This window comes from Pelodiscus sinensis, chromosome 1, assembly GCF_052426305.1.
Source record: "Pelodiscus sinensis isolate ZL-2025 chromosome 1, ASM5242630v1, whole genome shotgun sequence".
NCBI lineage: Eukaryota > Metazoa > Chordata > Testudines > Trionychidae > Pelodiscus > Pelodiscus sinensis.
Window position 1 is genome coordinate 198,554,126 of NC_143052.1, and position 14,730 is coordinate 198,568,855.

At 43.6% G+C, this 14,730-nt stretch overlaps 1 protein-coding gene across 1 annotated transcript in view; it reads right to left on the minus strand.

Annotated features, from left to right (window-relative positions):
• Positions 1–1,878: 1,878 nt before the first annotated feature.
• MAOA (amine oxidase [flavin-containing] A) overlaps positions 1,879–14,730 on the minus strand; it is a 65,562-nt gene continuing 52,710 nt past the window's right edge. The window contains exons 9-15 of the mRNA XM_006137895.3: positions 13,779–13,875; positions 11,898–11,951; positions 10,834–10,891; positions 10,299–10,396; positions 9,303–9,414; positions 4,839–4,901; positions 1,879–3,380 (exon numbers count right to left, since the gene is read on the minus strand). Coding sequence (XP_006137957.1) covers positions 3,225–3,380; positions 4,839–4,901; positions 9,303–9,414; positions 10,299–10,396; positions 10,834–10,891; positions 11,898–11,951; positions 13,779–13,875 — 638 coding nt within the window. The 3' untranslated portion in view covers positions 1,879–3,224. The remainder of the gene's footprint in view (positions 3,381–4,838; positions 4,902–9,302; positions 9,415–10,298; positions 10,397–10,833; positions 10,892–11,897; positions 11,952–13,778; positions 13,876–14,730) is intronic.

Sequence of the window (14,730 nt, forward strand, 5' to 3'; positions counted from 1 at the left end):
GATGGCTAAAATGGCCATTGAAGCTTTCTTGCACAAGAGAGCAAATCTTTTGCGCAAAGGCACATGCCAGTATAGACGCTCTCTTGCGCAAATACTTTTAACGGAAAAACTTTTCCGTTAAAAGTATTTGTGCAAAATCATGCCAGTCTAGACGCAGCCCTATCGTGTCCCCTTTCAGTCTTCTCTTTTCCAAACTAAACCAAACCCAATTCTTTCAGTCTTCCCTCGTAGGTCATGTTCGCTAGACCTTTAATCATTTTTATTGCGCTTCTCTGCACCTTCTCCAATTTCTCCACATCTTTCCTGAAATGTGGTGCCTCGAACTGGACAGAATACTCAAACTGAAGCCTAATCAGAGCATAGTAGAAGGGAAGAATTACTCTTGCATCTTGCTTACAACACTCTTGTTAATCATGTTTGCTTTTTTTGAGACAATCACACTGTTGACTCATATTTAGCTTGTGGTCCACTATGACCCTTAAACCCATTTCTGCAGTACTCCTTTCTAGACAGTCACTTCCTGTTCTGTAGGTGTGAAACTGATTGTTCCTTCCTAAGTAGAGTACTTTGCATTTGTCCTTATTGAACTTCATCCTATTTACCTCAGACTATTTCTTGTGTTTGTCCAGATCATTTTGAATTATGACCCTATTCTCTAAAGCACTTGCAACCCCTCCCAGGTTGATATCATCTGCAAATTTAATAAGCGTACTCTCTTCATCAATATCTAAAACATTGATGACACTATTGAACAGACCCAGTCCCAAAACTGATCCCTGCGGAATCCCACCTATTATGCCCTTCTAGCATGATTGCGAACCATTAATAACTACTCTCTCAGAATAGTTATCCAGCCAGTTATGCATCCACCTTATAGTAGCCTCATCTAAATTGTATTTGCCTAGTTTATTGATAAGGAGGTCATGCAAGACTGTATCAAACGCCTTATTAAAGTCTAGGTAGACCACGTCCTGTATTAAGCCAGTGAAATATTCAACTCCTAGAGCAACTTAGAGCAAGTCAGAGTGCTTTGAGTTATATCTGGCCCAGAGGGCCATTCCTGTATCCAGGAATTTACTAGAATGCAGCACTATTCAAGCCATATTCCTTCCCCAAGGCTGTGCCTCTTACATGTGCCCCTGTGAGGTGTGGTGGCACAGGATTTCTTCTCTGCTTCAGTGTCACCTCTGGAGCCTGGCAGAGTCCCCAGAACCTGGGAATCCTCAGCTGGCCACTGCTGGAGTGATGTAAAAAAGATTTAAAGGGGTGGCCATTTGTCAGGCAAATAACATGGGTAGCTGCTGTTTTTCCTTTGTTGAACAAAGCGGAACTGAATTCCCTACTGCTCCAATTTAAGATAATTTCTGCAGGGAGACTGCCACAGACTCCCTCTGAATAAGAGTTTAGCCCTGCCAATGAGTGTATTGAAAACCCAACATTCCAAAGAGCTTCCCTGCTGATATTGTGTCTTCCCCAACAGTAAATTCAAGAAAGAGAATGAGTAATTGACTGGCATCTGAGAAAATGGTGCCGCCTGGGGGATCCTCATGCAGCCAATCTGAGTGGCAAAGCCAGTGGTTTGGTGCCTTCTATTGTGGCAGCTGCAATCATCTGAGGGCTGGCACTAATAGTGCCCAGCTTTTATTGGAAGAGGGCAGTTGGAAAGCTGTCTCCATGAAAAGTCTTTAGCTTTGGCAATAGCTTCCTGTCTTGGTTCACACGAAGTTTACTCCAGGATGAACTACATTCATGTGTTCTCTAAGTCACAGTGGATTGGGAGAGAGGTCACATGGGCACGGCTACATTTCTATCACTATTCTAAAATAAGTAGGACACTGTTGGCAAACTCAAAAAAGATGTGAGCGAAAAAATCTGAAGAAAGGTTTACAAAATGAGTCTTTTATCAAGATTTGAGGAATATTTAAAGGCACATTTCACTACTGTTGAATTACAATAGAATTCCATGACGTACATACAATATTCACATTCTCAAAAGCAGTTAATAACAGTGGCACATTTTGAAATGCATATATTCCATTTCAGTTAATAACAGTGATTATTTGGTTAATACATTTGGAGAACACACCACACCAACTATAACCCAGCACTTGCAGAAAAGTTGTAGACAATTAATTTAATCAGTGGACACACTTTGGCTTCTCCAAGCACATCATTCAACATGAGAGAATTGCAGAAAGCAGCTGTGTGGTTTTATTAGGTATAAGAAGACAGCACTGATTCAGTTTTGCCAAGAGGCGTGGATTAATGTTCATTCAGGGCCTGCATCTGCGCCCACTGATTTCAATGATTTCAGGATCAGGCCTGAAGCACTATTAACTCATTGGCTACGTCTAGACTACATCCCTTTTCCGAAAAAGGGATGTAAAGTAGACGTATCGCAATTGCTAATGAAGCGAGGATTTAAATCTCCCGTGCTTCCTTAGCATAAAAATGGCTGCCGCTTTTTTTCTGCAAGGAGCTTTGTCGGAGAAAAGCGCCAGTCTAGACGCTGATCTTTCGAAAAATAAAGCCTTTTCCGAAAGATCCCTTATCCCTTATTTCAAGAGGCACAACTTAGCTACAGATCTCCACTGTTAAACAAGTATAGCCATTTGTTCAATATCACAGTCAAAAAGTACATCCGCATCCCCTTTTTTTTGGCTGAACTGAGCTATGGGGCTTGTAGTGCTAATTATCTTTATTCATTCAGCTCATGGTGAAGTTCTGTATCTCTAATAATTCATCAAACATGTTTTTAATTTACTTCTGCTGTTCTAAGGCAGATTGGCTTGTCAGTCTTCTGTGCCACAGGGATTTTACAGAAGAGCTGCCTAACTTACTGAGCCTCGGCACAAAGAATTGATTTAAAACAATACAACAGCAAATGGAAGAAAATGTATTATCCAAAGGCATCTTGCCCTTTGCAAAGCTTCTGCTCTGGATTGTCCCCTCCAGATAGTCGGAAATATATGTAATTGATTTTATGCTGTCAATCAAGACAAATTAAGTAGAAGGAAACTAGAAATGTCACTTTTCGTCATAATTGATCTGTTTGTTGTTTAACCGACACTGATTTGAATGGTTTTAGTAGTTAATGCGGGTCTTCAAACGAACGTCTAAAGAAGGCCCCTTGCTTTTTCCAGCCTTTCGGGTGACTCCTCTCCAAAGAGAACCCTTGGATTAGGAAGGGGAAAACAGCAAGTGTGCAGCTTCCCATGGACACTCTAGTTTTGAGCAGGGAGCCCCTTTCTGTAGGTAAACAACCCCACTGCAGCCACTGAAGTTAAGAGAGTGGAAAATCCAACGAGCTTCAGCAGTCCTGGTACAGAGGGCAAGTTTCTTTCCCAAAAGGTAGTAGTGATTGGCAGGGCTACGACATCCTGCAGGAGGAAATGTTCAGTATTAGTGCCAGGAGAGGGGGGGAATACAGAGACCACCAATATATTCCGTAAGTCACACGCTTCTCTCTCTTTCTAGCTAAATGAAGGGGGATCCCCCAAACTCCTTCTGTTTTAAATTGGTCACAATATGGAAAAGGCTGAGAACGACTGATGTAAGCCAAACAACAGGTTAGGCAATAAGGGTGATCTTGTGGCTAGGGAACTGGCCTGGGACTCATCCAGAAAATGAACCTGATTCTGCTATACAGGCAGTCCCCGGGTTACGTACAAGATAGGGACTGTAGGTTTGTTCTTAAGTTGAATCTGTATGTAAGTCGGAACTGGCGTCCAGATTCAGCCGCTGCTGAAACTGACCGCCAGTTCTGACTTACATACAGAATCAACTTAAGAACCCCAGGCGTCCCCTTGTCAGCTACTGCTGAAACTGATCAGCAGCTGATTCCAGGAAGCCCAGGGCAGAGAAACTCTGCCTGGGGCTTCCTGTAGTCAGCGCTGGTCAGTTTCAGCAGAAGCTGACTTGAGACGCCTGGGGCAGAGCAGCTGGGGTGCTGCTGGGTTGCTCCAGTAGCGCCGCTCGGTGCTACTGGACCAACCCAGCAGCACCCCATCTGCTCTGCCCCAGGCGTCCTGATTCAGCCGCTGCTGAAACTGACCAGCAGCAGCTGAATCAGGACCTGGGGCAGAGCAGCTGGGGTGCTGCCGGGTTGGTCCAGTAGTGCCCAGAGCGGCGCTGCAGGACCAATCGGCAGCGCCCCAGCTGCTCTGCCCCAGAGTCCAAAACAAAAGCCTGGTCTGCTGGGGGGTGGGGGGAGCACACTAGCTGCGCCCCCCCCCCCCCAGCAGACCAGGGACACGGGGAGCAGAGCCGCAGCGGCAGCGGGGTGCCGCGCCTCTGAGGCTTTGCTCTTGCAAAGCCTCAGAGGCGCGGGACCCGGCTGCGGCTTCAGCCTGGGTGCCTGTGGTCTGCTGGGGACGGTCCCTAGCAGACCACAGGCACCCAGACTGAAACGGCAGCAGTGGCAGTTCCCCGCGCTTCTGAGGCTTTGCTCTGGCAAAGCCTCAGAAGCGCGGGAACCCGCCCGGTGCCCCTGGTCTGCTGGAGACGGTCTCCAGCAGACCAGGGGCACCGGAGCAGCTTATGAACGGGGCTTTCTCGCCCCGGCCTCCGGGGCGAGAAAGCCCCGTTCGTAAGTGCGGATCCGACATAAGTCGGATCCGCGTAAGTCGGGGACTGCCTGTACTAAAACTCCCGGTGGTAACCTGGACATTGAAATAATTGTCTATGGACCTTAATTACCCATCTGCAAAACAGAGAACAAGATCTTCCTCTCTCCCTCACAAGGGTGCTATGGCCCCACTGCTATAAGAACTTAGCTAAGACAACCGAAACACTGTGTCTAGCTATTGCTTTACAAATACATAGGAGACAAAGCTTGCCTTCGACTCTGGCTCAGGCATCCAGATTTCACCCTCTGAGATCTTTTTCATACGGTACAATATCTGGAAGAAAAATGACGACACCACATGAACATTCTTTCTATTAGTTTGGAATAAGCACTGGCAGGCAACATCAAGTAACATTAAGAAAATGATCCCCCCCCCACACCATAAGCTAGACATCAGAGCAATTTGTGCAGCTTTCCCACTTGAGGCAGTTGCCATAGGTTTCAGCCCCCCAGGCACAGGTGATCACCTGACAGTCTATTATCCAACTTGAGAAATATTAAAGTTTAATCTTGTGTCACTCATGACACTGAAAACCTATTGACAGTGATGCTGCTTGGATTGTCTCTGAAGGTTCTCAATTGTGGAGTTATCCCTCGGCTTTTTGGGGCGTATAAAAATCAGAGTGCTTCTAAAACAATAAAAAACCAAAGCACTGTAACAAGGGCAGAGGTCTGCAGCACAAATAGGTAAATATATCTGTAGCCACCACTGTAAAGGTGTGTAGAGGGAAGGAGAAGCAGGGGAGACCTGAAAAATGTAGAATTATTAAAATAATATACTATCATATTAAGTGGAAGCCCTGGACCCAAATCTCAGTCACATTCAGCCTCCATTACGCTGCTCTGCTAGAAGAAAGGAACAATGGGTGCAAAATATAATCTCTGCCCACCTTCAGGTCCTTTTATCTCAGGTATGCCCACACTTCTGCTGCGAGCCAGCCTTCCAGACTGGGTAGATGAACTCACACTAGCCCTGCTCTAGCTAGCCCATTAAAAATAGCAATGAGGACACTGCAACAGGGATGGCAGCCTGGGCTCACTAACGGAGCTCAGAGCCAGGGGGCCGGCAGACTGAGTGGCTAGTCCACGTTGCAATGCCCACACTGCCACTGTTAGGGTATGTCTACACTACAAAGTTAATTCAAAATAACAGCAGTTATTTCAAATTAACTTTAATAGCATCTACACAGGTAAACCGCTATTTCGAAATAAATTCAAAATGGTGGAGCCCTTATTTTATTTCGAATTTGGTAAACCTCATTCTACGAGGAGTAACACCGAATTTGAAATAGCTATTTTGAATTAAGTGCTGTGTAGACACTTAATTCGAAATAGGGGGCCTCCAGCCTTCCCAGGGAGCCCTGGTGGTCACTCTGGGCACAACCAGGAAAATTTACTCTCCTCTCCCCCAGCCCCGGAGCCATTAAAGGGGTAGACCCTGGCTACAGTGCCTGTGCCAGCTCCAAGCCTGCCAGCCCAGAGCCAGCAGTGGCCCCTGGACCCTTGACCCAGTGACCCCAAAACATGAGCCACTGGCAACCAGCCCTCCACCGCTCCCCAGGAGCAGTCTGCCAGCTCCCAGGAGCATGACAGAAGCTGGAAAAGGCGGGCGCCTTCCTGGTCAGGGTGGAGATCATGGACCTTATTCAGGTTTGGGGTGGATGCTCCCAAAATCCATGATCTCTGCACTAGACGGAGGAACACGTCCATCTATGGCAGGATAGCTGCCAGCCTGGCCATCAAAGGCCACATGCGAACCCAGGAGCAGGTTAGCATGAAAGTCAAGTTGGCCCGGCAAGACCCCCAACCCTGAGCTTCCCCCTTCCAGCTCCCTCCTCCCAGGTTTCCCCCTCCCCTCTCCAACCTCCTTTTCCCAGTCTCCCCAGAGGTTCATCCCCCCCCCCCAGTTTTGTTCAATAAACCCAGTTTCTATTTTTGAACATACGAGTCTTTTATTTGACATCAAGAAGGGGGGCTAGGGAAGGATAAGTGGAAGGACATGAAGGAGGAATGGGGCACGAGCCCCCAGTGGGGAGGACCGGGGAGGCTCGGAGGGCTCCTCGGGGCGGACACTCTCCCTCAGGGCCTCCTGGATCCTGACAGCCCCCCCGATATACCTCCGGATGGCAGCCTGCAGCAAGTGCAGCCGGGCTGATGGCAACGACCCCACAAGACACACCGGCGTGCCCAAGGGCAGCTCTGGCTCCATGTGGCCAAGTGCTGTGGTGTCCTGAGTGCGGGAACTCAGGGCACTCCAAGACAGGAATGCTTTGTTGTCCCTCATCAAGGTAGACAAGCAAGCGGGGAACCCTGAGAACTGTCTGTCCGGGGTGGGGGTAGGGTCCCTTTAAACACGAAGCTCAGTTAGCCTCAGGCAGCAGCCCCACACACTAAGTCCTAACCTGATGTCCCGCCATCACTGGTTATGGCCAGCCTTAACTTCAGTTCAGGGCCACTCAGTGTGGACGTGCTATTTCGAAATAGCAAAACGTTATTTCAAAATAGTTTTTGTGCATTGATGCATTATTTTGAATTAGCTTAATTCTAATTAACAATTTCGAATTAAGTTAATTCGAAATAGCACTGTAGTGTAGACATAACCTTAGTGTGCTACTCAAGCAGAGTTGGTACAAGTCTGTCTATCTGGGCAAGAAGACTCACTCCCAGCTGCCATATAGAAATACCCTGACTGAGAAACAAGCCCAGTGTGTGCTTTTTGCTTGCTTGCCTTCCTATCCCCCCATGACTGTTCATTGCCTATGATGGATTAACAGAACATAGGTAAGTGTTCTCTGCTAGCGAGAAGCAAAACGTAATGATCAGTTGTACCAAAAGGGTCAGATTTCAAGGATCTATAACTGGAAATAATAGCTGGTGCAACTCTGATGGAAGTTGCATGGGCATATGTGAAGGCGGGATTGGGCTTGAGATTTTAAGGCCCAAGATCTATTACACAGGCTTGGATTTATAGACTCATAGACTTTAAGGTCAGAAGGGACCATTACGATCATCTATTCTGACCCCCCAGCACAATGCAGGCCACAGAATCTCACCCACCCACTGCTAGAATAATCCTCTCACCTATATCTCAGATATTGAAGCCTTCAAATAGTTTGAAGACCCCAAGATTCAGAGAATCCTTCAGCTGTGATCTGTACCCCATGCTACAGAGGAAGGCGAAAAACCTTCAGGGCCTCTGCCAATCTACCCTGGAGGAAAATTCCTTCCCGACCCCAAATATGACGATCAGCTAAACCCTGAGCATGTGGGCAAGACTCACCAGCCAGACACCCAGAAAGTTCTCTATAGTAACTCCTATCATCCCTCCATTGACCTATTTACCACTGATAGGCTACGTCTAGACTGGCATGATTTTCCGCAAATGCTTTTAACGGAAAATTTTTTCCATTAAAAGCATTTGTGGAAAAGAGCGTCTAGATTGGCACGAACGCTTTTGCGCAAAAGCACTTTTTGCGGAAAAGCGTCCGTGCCAATCTAGACACAGTTTTGCGCAAGAAAGCCCCTATCGCCATTTTCGCGATCGGGGCTTTTTTGCGCAAAACAGTTCTCAGTTGTCTACACTCGCCCTCTTGCGCAAAAACATTTGCACAAGAGGGCTTTTTCCCAAATGGGAGAGCCATTGTATTTGCGGAAGAACACAGACAATCTTACATTAGATCGTCAGTGTTCTTGCGCAAATTCAAAGCGGCCAGTGTAGGCAGCTGGCAAGTTTTTCCGCAAGAAGTGGCTGCTTTTGCGGAAAAACTTTCCACTCTAGATGCAGCCATAATGAATGGTCAATTAGTTACCAAGATCATGTTATCTCATCAAACCATCCCCTTCATAAGCCCATCTAGTTTAATCTTGAAGCCAGATAGATCTTTTGCCCCCACTACTTCCCTTGGAAGGCCATTCCAGAACCTCACTCCTCTAATGGTTAGAAACCTTCTTTTAATCTCAAGTCTAAACTTCCTACTAGCCAGCTTATATCCATTTGTTCTTGTGTCCACATTGTTATTAAGCTTAAATAATTCCTCTCCCTCCCTGGTATTTATCCCTCTAATATATTTAAAGAGAGCAATCATGTCCCCCCTGATTTAATAGTTCAGTGATGAATTTGGTAACATTCTGATTGGTCTGAGACATTAAATTGTAATGCTTTAAATTACTTAATACAGTATATACAGAATATAGTTACACTTTGGTTTGCGGGGTTTTGGAATCTTGCCACGGTTAATTCTAGTAGTCCTCTCCTGGTAGTAGTTACAGTAGCAAATGCACCAAAGGTATGTCTGCACTTTGAGCTAGGCATACGATTCACAACTCAAAGACGCCCACTTGTGCTAGCTCTCTGTGAGAGAGTAGGCTAAAATCAGAATGTAGCCACAGCTACATGAATGGTGGAAAGGGCTGCTAGCCCCGAATACATATCTAGGGTGTCTGACAGGCATGTATCTGGGGAGGCCCTGCCACTCATGTTAGGATAGCTACATTTTTTTTAGTGCATTAGCTCCAGGACACTGAGCATGGATATGTCTTCTCCAGCTGGGAATCACAGCCCATGCTCCAAATGCAGGCATATCCCAAGACAGACACTAAGACCAAAACTTCCATGAAACATCTGGCCGCTTTTGGTCTCCAATAGCCCTGATCAAGGAAAATTGGCTTCCCGTACCTCTCTTGCTGCTCTCTCTCCTGCCTGCACAGCCCCTTCCATGTACCCACTCCACTGGGTAGCTGTCTCCGTGCCAGCAAAGAAGATCTTGTGGAAAGGTTGGCGAATGACCCTTTAAAACAAATTGACAATGTCAAAAGCCACTAAGAGAAGGCTGACAATCATTTTAAAAGCAATTAGTGCCCTTGACACAAGAGCTTGTTAAGCTCCTCAAGAACTCCTAGTGAGCTGTTATAGAGAAGGAAAGAAATACATTAGGTTTTCCCATAGATAAGCATCTTACCTGCTGCTATTTACAATATGTTACATTATCTGTGACATAGAAAATTCAAGATATACACTTGAAGGTGTCTCCTTTTATTGCCCAAACAGGGAACGATCCTCAGAGGGTCCAGAAATGTATTCTGGTTAAATGGATTTATTTCCCCTGTCTGTCTGCTTTGTTTTTACTCTTCCATTACAACCAGATATGAATGATGTCTTTGCAGTGATAGGTTGCTCTTATATTTTGAGATTCAGCAGAACTTTCCCATTTGTATGACTGCATGCTAGAGGGGAAGAGAGAGAGAGGTGCCTCTGTATGCAGAACGGAAAGCTGCATCTCCTCTTTAGGACACCAGGCTACTCCACAGGCTTCTTGGGCAACACAGAAAAAGGAACTGCATTCCCTCTTCATAGAGGGGGAGTCTCTAGGGACCACAGAGGAAATATCATGTCAGACCTGAAATAGCTGCCAGAGACTAGTTCAGCTCATGGACAAAGCCATATGCCTTACCCATCACTTCATAGCACTTAGGCTAGGGATGTAAAATCCCATTTATTTGGTTAACATATTGTTTAATCAGTTAACTGATTAAAGGGAGGAGAGCAGTGTACACCAGAGGAACCAGGATTTCACCCATATGCTGTATGCGCCATATGTTTTGAATGGAAAGAATACTGTAACCATTACACAGAAGCTTCAAAAAATAAAACCCCAAAAGTTATTTAGTTTACCTTCCATATTGAGACATGATGCCTGGTGGGAAGTAGGCTGTGTAGCAACCCCCCGAATACTGTTCTGCACTCCAGTTCTTTTCTTCATAATGCACTGGCTGTAACAGTTAACAGAACATGAGAGAAAGAACAAGCTGTTGTCTAGAATATTGGAAATAAAATAAGTAAATATTTGGCTTCTAGGAAACAAAAAATTTGAATTATTAATTATTATTTTAAAAATTCTGATATAAGCCTGTTAGCGCATTCTGTTAATACTATCCAACAGCACAAATGAGCACATTTACACTTCGACAGAGCCTCAATCTCCTATATAATATAGACAACTTTGACAACTGTTATAATCTTTTCTGGTTTTGAGACGGAGTTCGTGTCTTCTTCCAGTGATTGGGGCTCACCACAACTAGGAAAGTGATATCGTATGGTATCGCCTGCATTGCTTTTGAACTAAAATGTAAATGTCCTTGTTTCACCATTCAGAACAAACAAGGAGGGTGACCACAGTGTAAATGAATAAATAGGCAGTATTTCTTACATATAAAGCTTCCTCTGTGCCCATCACTTTGGCATACAGCTCACAGATTTTTTTCTTCCTAAATATAAACATACACAGGGATCAGAAAAAAATAAAAAAGTAAAAAAAAAAATCACCTCATTCTTTGCTGCTGGTCTTAAAATTAAAATCAAAATCTCTGTCAATACATGTTAAAGTTATTTTTGTATGTGCAACAGATTCCAAGTTCATACTCTAAGCCAGATTTTTAAACACAGAGATGTCTAAGTATTAAATTGTGACATCACACTTGGAAGATTTATATTTGACTAAGTGTAAATAAATTAACTTTCGTACAGTTATCTGAAGATACCGAGTTAAATTATACTTAGGTTCACTGGTGTGAGTCTGGAATAGCTCCAATGGAATCATTCCAGATTTACAACAGGGTAGCTGAGAGCAGATTTTGACCTGTAAAATGCTCAATGGTATTTAAAAACATGAGCCATTTGGTGGCACCTTAAAACTAACAGATTCGTTTGGGCCTAAACTTTCATGGGCAAAAACCCACTTCTTCAGATGTATGGAGCGGAAAATGAATGGTATTTTATTTATTATGAATAACAAAGTAGTTCATTTATGGTTGTAGAAATAGCACTGTTATAGACAAGGATGTTTATACGAGTATGTAAATAATAAAAAAATGTTAGAATATTTTTGCCTAGCTTGTAGAGAAAGGACCGCAAAAGTTATGTACCTCAGAAGTCCCTTCATTCCACTAATGGACCAGCTTTGTGAAAATGGTCAAGAAGGAAGGCAGTCTTTTGGAATCCTTGCAATAACCAGCAGTTATTGAAGACAAAAAACAATGCCCTAAGATTATTTATGAAACACAATATATTAGTGATAACCTGAAAAAGCAGATAGCATGAGGGCACTTTAAACTGGATTCCTTGGAAGCTGTGTCTGCTTACACAAGCAGAGTTTGGTCCTTGGAGAATACTATTATCTGTAGTTGCTCTCTGTGTATGTAAAATTACTTGCTGATGCAGCCTAAAGAACAACTCTCTTATAAAAGTACTATTTGAAATGTGTAAAGTTCTTACCTATCTTCTTTGCTGACACTTGCCAGTCTATAGGCCTTTCTTGTAAGGATAAAACTAAAGACAAAAGAGGACATAGTATTGTGCAGTGTCAATACACAGACTGATTACTCAATAGCTTCTAGCATTATATCAGGAAATGATCAGCTTGTACACAGATCACAGAGCACAGAAGTAAAGTGCTTCATGCAGGAAACTAGCAAAACTGATTACTGCATGCTGTGCTAGCTGAGACTTCCTAATGGGTTGTAGGTGTATCCCAAAGAATACAGCATAGTATAGCAATTCAAACTTAAGGTGACAGGCACAGAATATTGACAATGGAGAGTCTATGGTAGATCTCAGAAAGGTTTGCGCCCTTTGCAACAAACTCCATCTACCCCATTGCGATCTGCGCTGAGGTCAATAGTGCCCTATGGTATCAAAGAAAACTCACAGTTCTAGAAAAATCATAGACACTTTTGCAGTGGAATATTCAAAATTGCTCAGCATTGGCCTAATTCTCCTCCCACTGAAGTGAGTGGTTAAAGTGCCCATTAACTTCAGTGGAAGCAGAATTAGGCTACCATTAGGCACATCCTGATTTTCATATAGCGAGAGGGGGAAAATAATCAACCAACACAACACATGGAGCTTCTCTTTCCACATAGAGACCTAAATCCAAATTGGCTGAGACCAAGACCTTAGTCTCCTTGAACTGTGCTTTAGTTTTCTTGTCCTTCTAAATTCCTAGGTAGTTGCCCCTACCATGAAGTCAAATACAATTTATGTTATTAAAAGATTCATGATGCGGTCAGCTATAGGGCAACTGCAGGGGAGTGCTGCTACACAACATAGATTTTTATCACAATCAACATAGGAAGCTACAGTCATATTCCTATCAGTAATTGCTCTAAGATGTTTTCCATTAGAGTCAAATTGATTCCTGGAGAAATTCCATTGACCTCCATGGAGATACATCTCAGATGAATTTGGCTCCTAGAATCCTTTACAAAGTTGTGCATATTAGAAAAGAGATGATTTCAACATTGATTTTAACAGCAAGAAAAAATATTTACATTCCAGTTGTTGACAGTAACTTTAGAGGAATGTTAGGGGGTTTCATAGCGTTCAGAATGTGGTCATTTTAAAACATGCCCATAATGTTACACAATTCTATAGGAGCTATCTCTGCATACTTTTAATGAAATTATTTGGTAGATACACACAAGTGTTTTTTCACCTTGTTTGGAAAGTTAGCTTGGATTTAAAATGGAAACATTTTCTAAAGTTTTTAAAATTTATATTCACTTAATTGCTTTTTGAAAAGAGTGAATTAAATGCTGTTATACATTTTCCAGCTCTCCTTTCAAAATGAAATGCTAAATACTTGGCAGTTTCTCCAGAATTCTAATCTGTCACTGAACAGCTGTGCTTTGACTGAATTACAAGATGCTGTAGGGAACAGTTCTTCATCTCTCTTCAGTGCATTCCAGATTCAAGGCAAACAATGGCTTCTGTCAACTGGGTTTTCAGTATTTGACATGGCCAAAAGAGGAGGCCCACTGTAGCCAGAGCAAAATGCTTGGTAAATTTGAGTGAGAGAGGTTTAATCTCTCTGAGCACAATTTAGCAAAACCCTTAAATATGTGCTTAACTTCAGCCATGGGAAATGGCACATTACATTGGACAATGTACCTCCCTTCCCACCAGCTTCCTGTGCACTGGTCTACTTAGAGAGTTTGTATAGTCTTGCTCCAAGGAGTGCAGAGGCTTGATGGGGTTACATAGTTACTTTATCCCACACAAGAGGATGCCCGAAGGCTGCATATCAGCTATAGTGACTTGCATGCGTCCCCTCCTCCCACTCAAGCCTCTATAAATCTAGGACTATGGGCTCCTTACCCTATAATGGCAGGCACAGTTTCATCAGGTTTGGAATCATCTAAGGTTATTGATATTGGAGCTTCTTCATCCTCAATTAACATGCAGCCACAGTAATCTGACAGGAGAAGAGAAAACAAGATGGTGGTCAGACATAATAACTGCTAAGTGTTATGTACTGATAGAAATGAAGAAAAGTTCAATAAAAAGTAAATTCAAAGTTGTTTTTCATTCACTGAAAACACCTAGAAATCTGGAACCTTCTTCTAGCATTCTCTACCCATCAGTAATTTCCAAAACTGCTTGTATACACACATCCTAATTTGTTTTTAAAATGTTGACTTTGTTGCTTTGCAAGAATTTATTTGTGACTCACATAAAGTTATGTAGACTTATTGTTATCAAATAACAGAAACTGCAAAAGTAATTCAGACTCTAGTAGAAATATTTTCATTAAGCAACTTGCACAAAACAGCAACAGACAGGTCTACTCAGTGGAGTCTCAATCTTGTACTCTTGGAATTCTCAATAGGGATTATACAGAAGGAGGGTAGGAACAGTAGAGGTAAGAAAGACATAACAACATAGTGGATTGGCACCCTGGTCCATCCTGTCTAGTATCTCTGACAGTGATGAGATGCTTCCAAGACGGATGCAAGAAACCCTATAGTCGACAACAGTGGAATGACCTACCCTTAGAGGAAACTTCTTCCTAACCCCAGTCACTTAGGCCATGTCTATACTTACCATGCCTAAGATTGATCCTCTGGTGCTCGAATATGAGGGTCTAGTTAAGATCCGCTAAATCAAACACTGAGGCTGGCTCAAGTAGGTGCTGGTACTCTTTGCAGTTGCAAGGAGTAAAGGAAGCTGATAGCAGTGTTTGCTCCTATCAGCCTCTCTCTGTGAAGCTGAGCTTGGTGCCATCTTAAGGTAAGCCAACTCCAGCTACATATTCTACATAGCTGGGGTT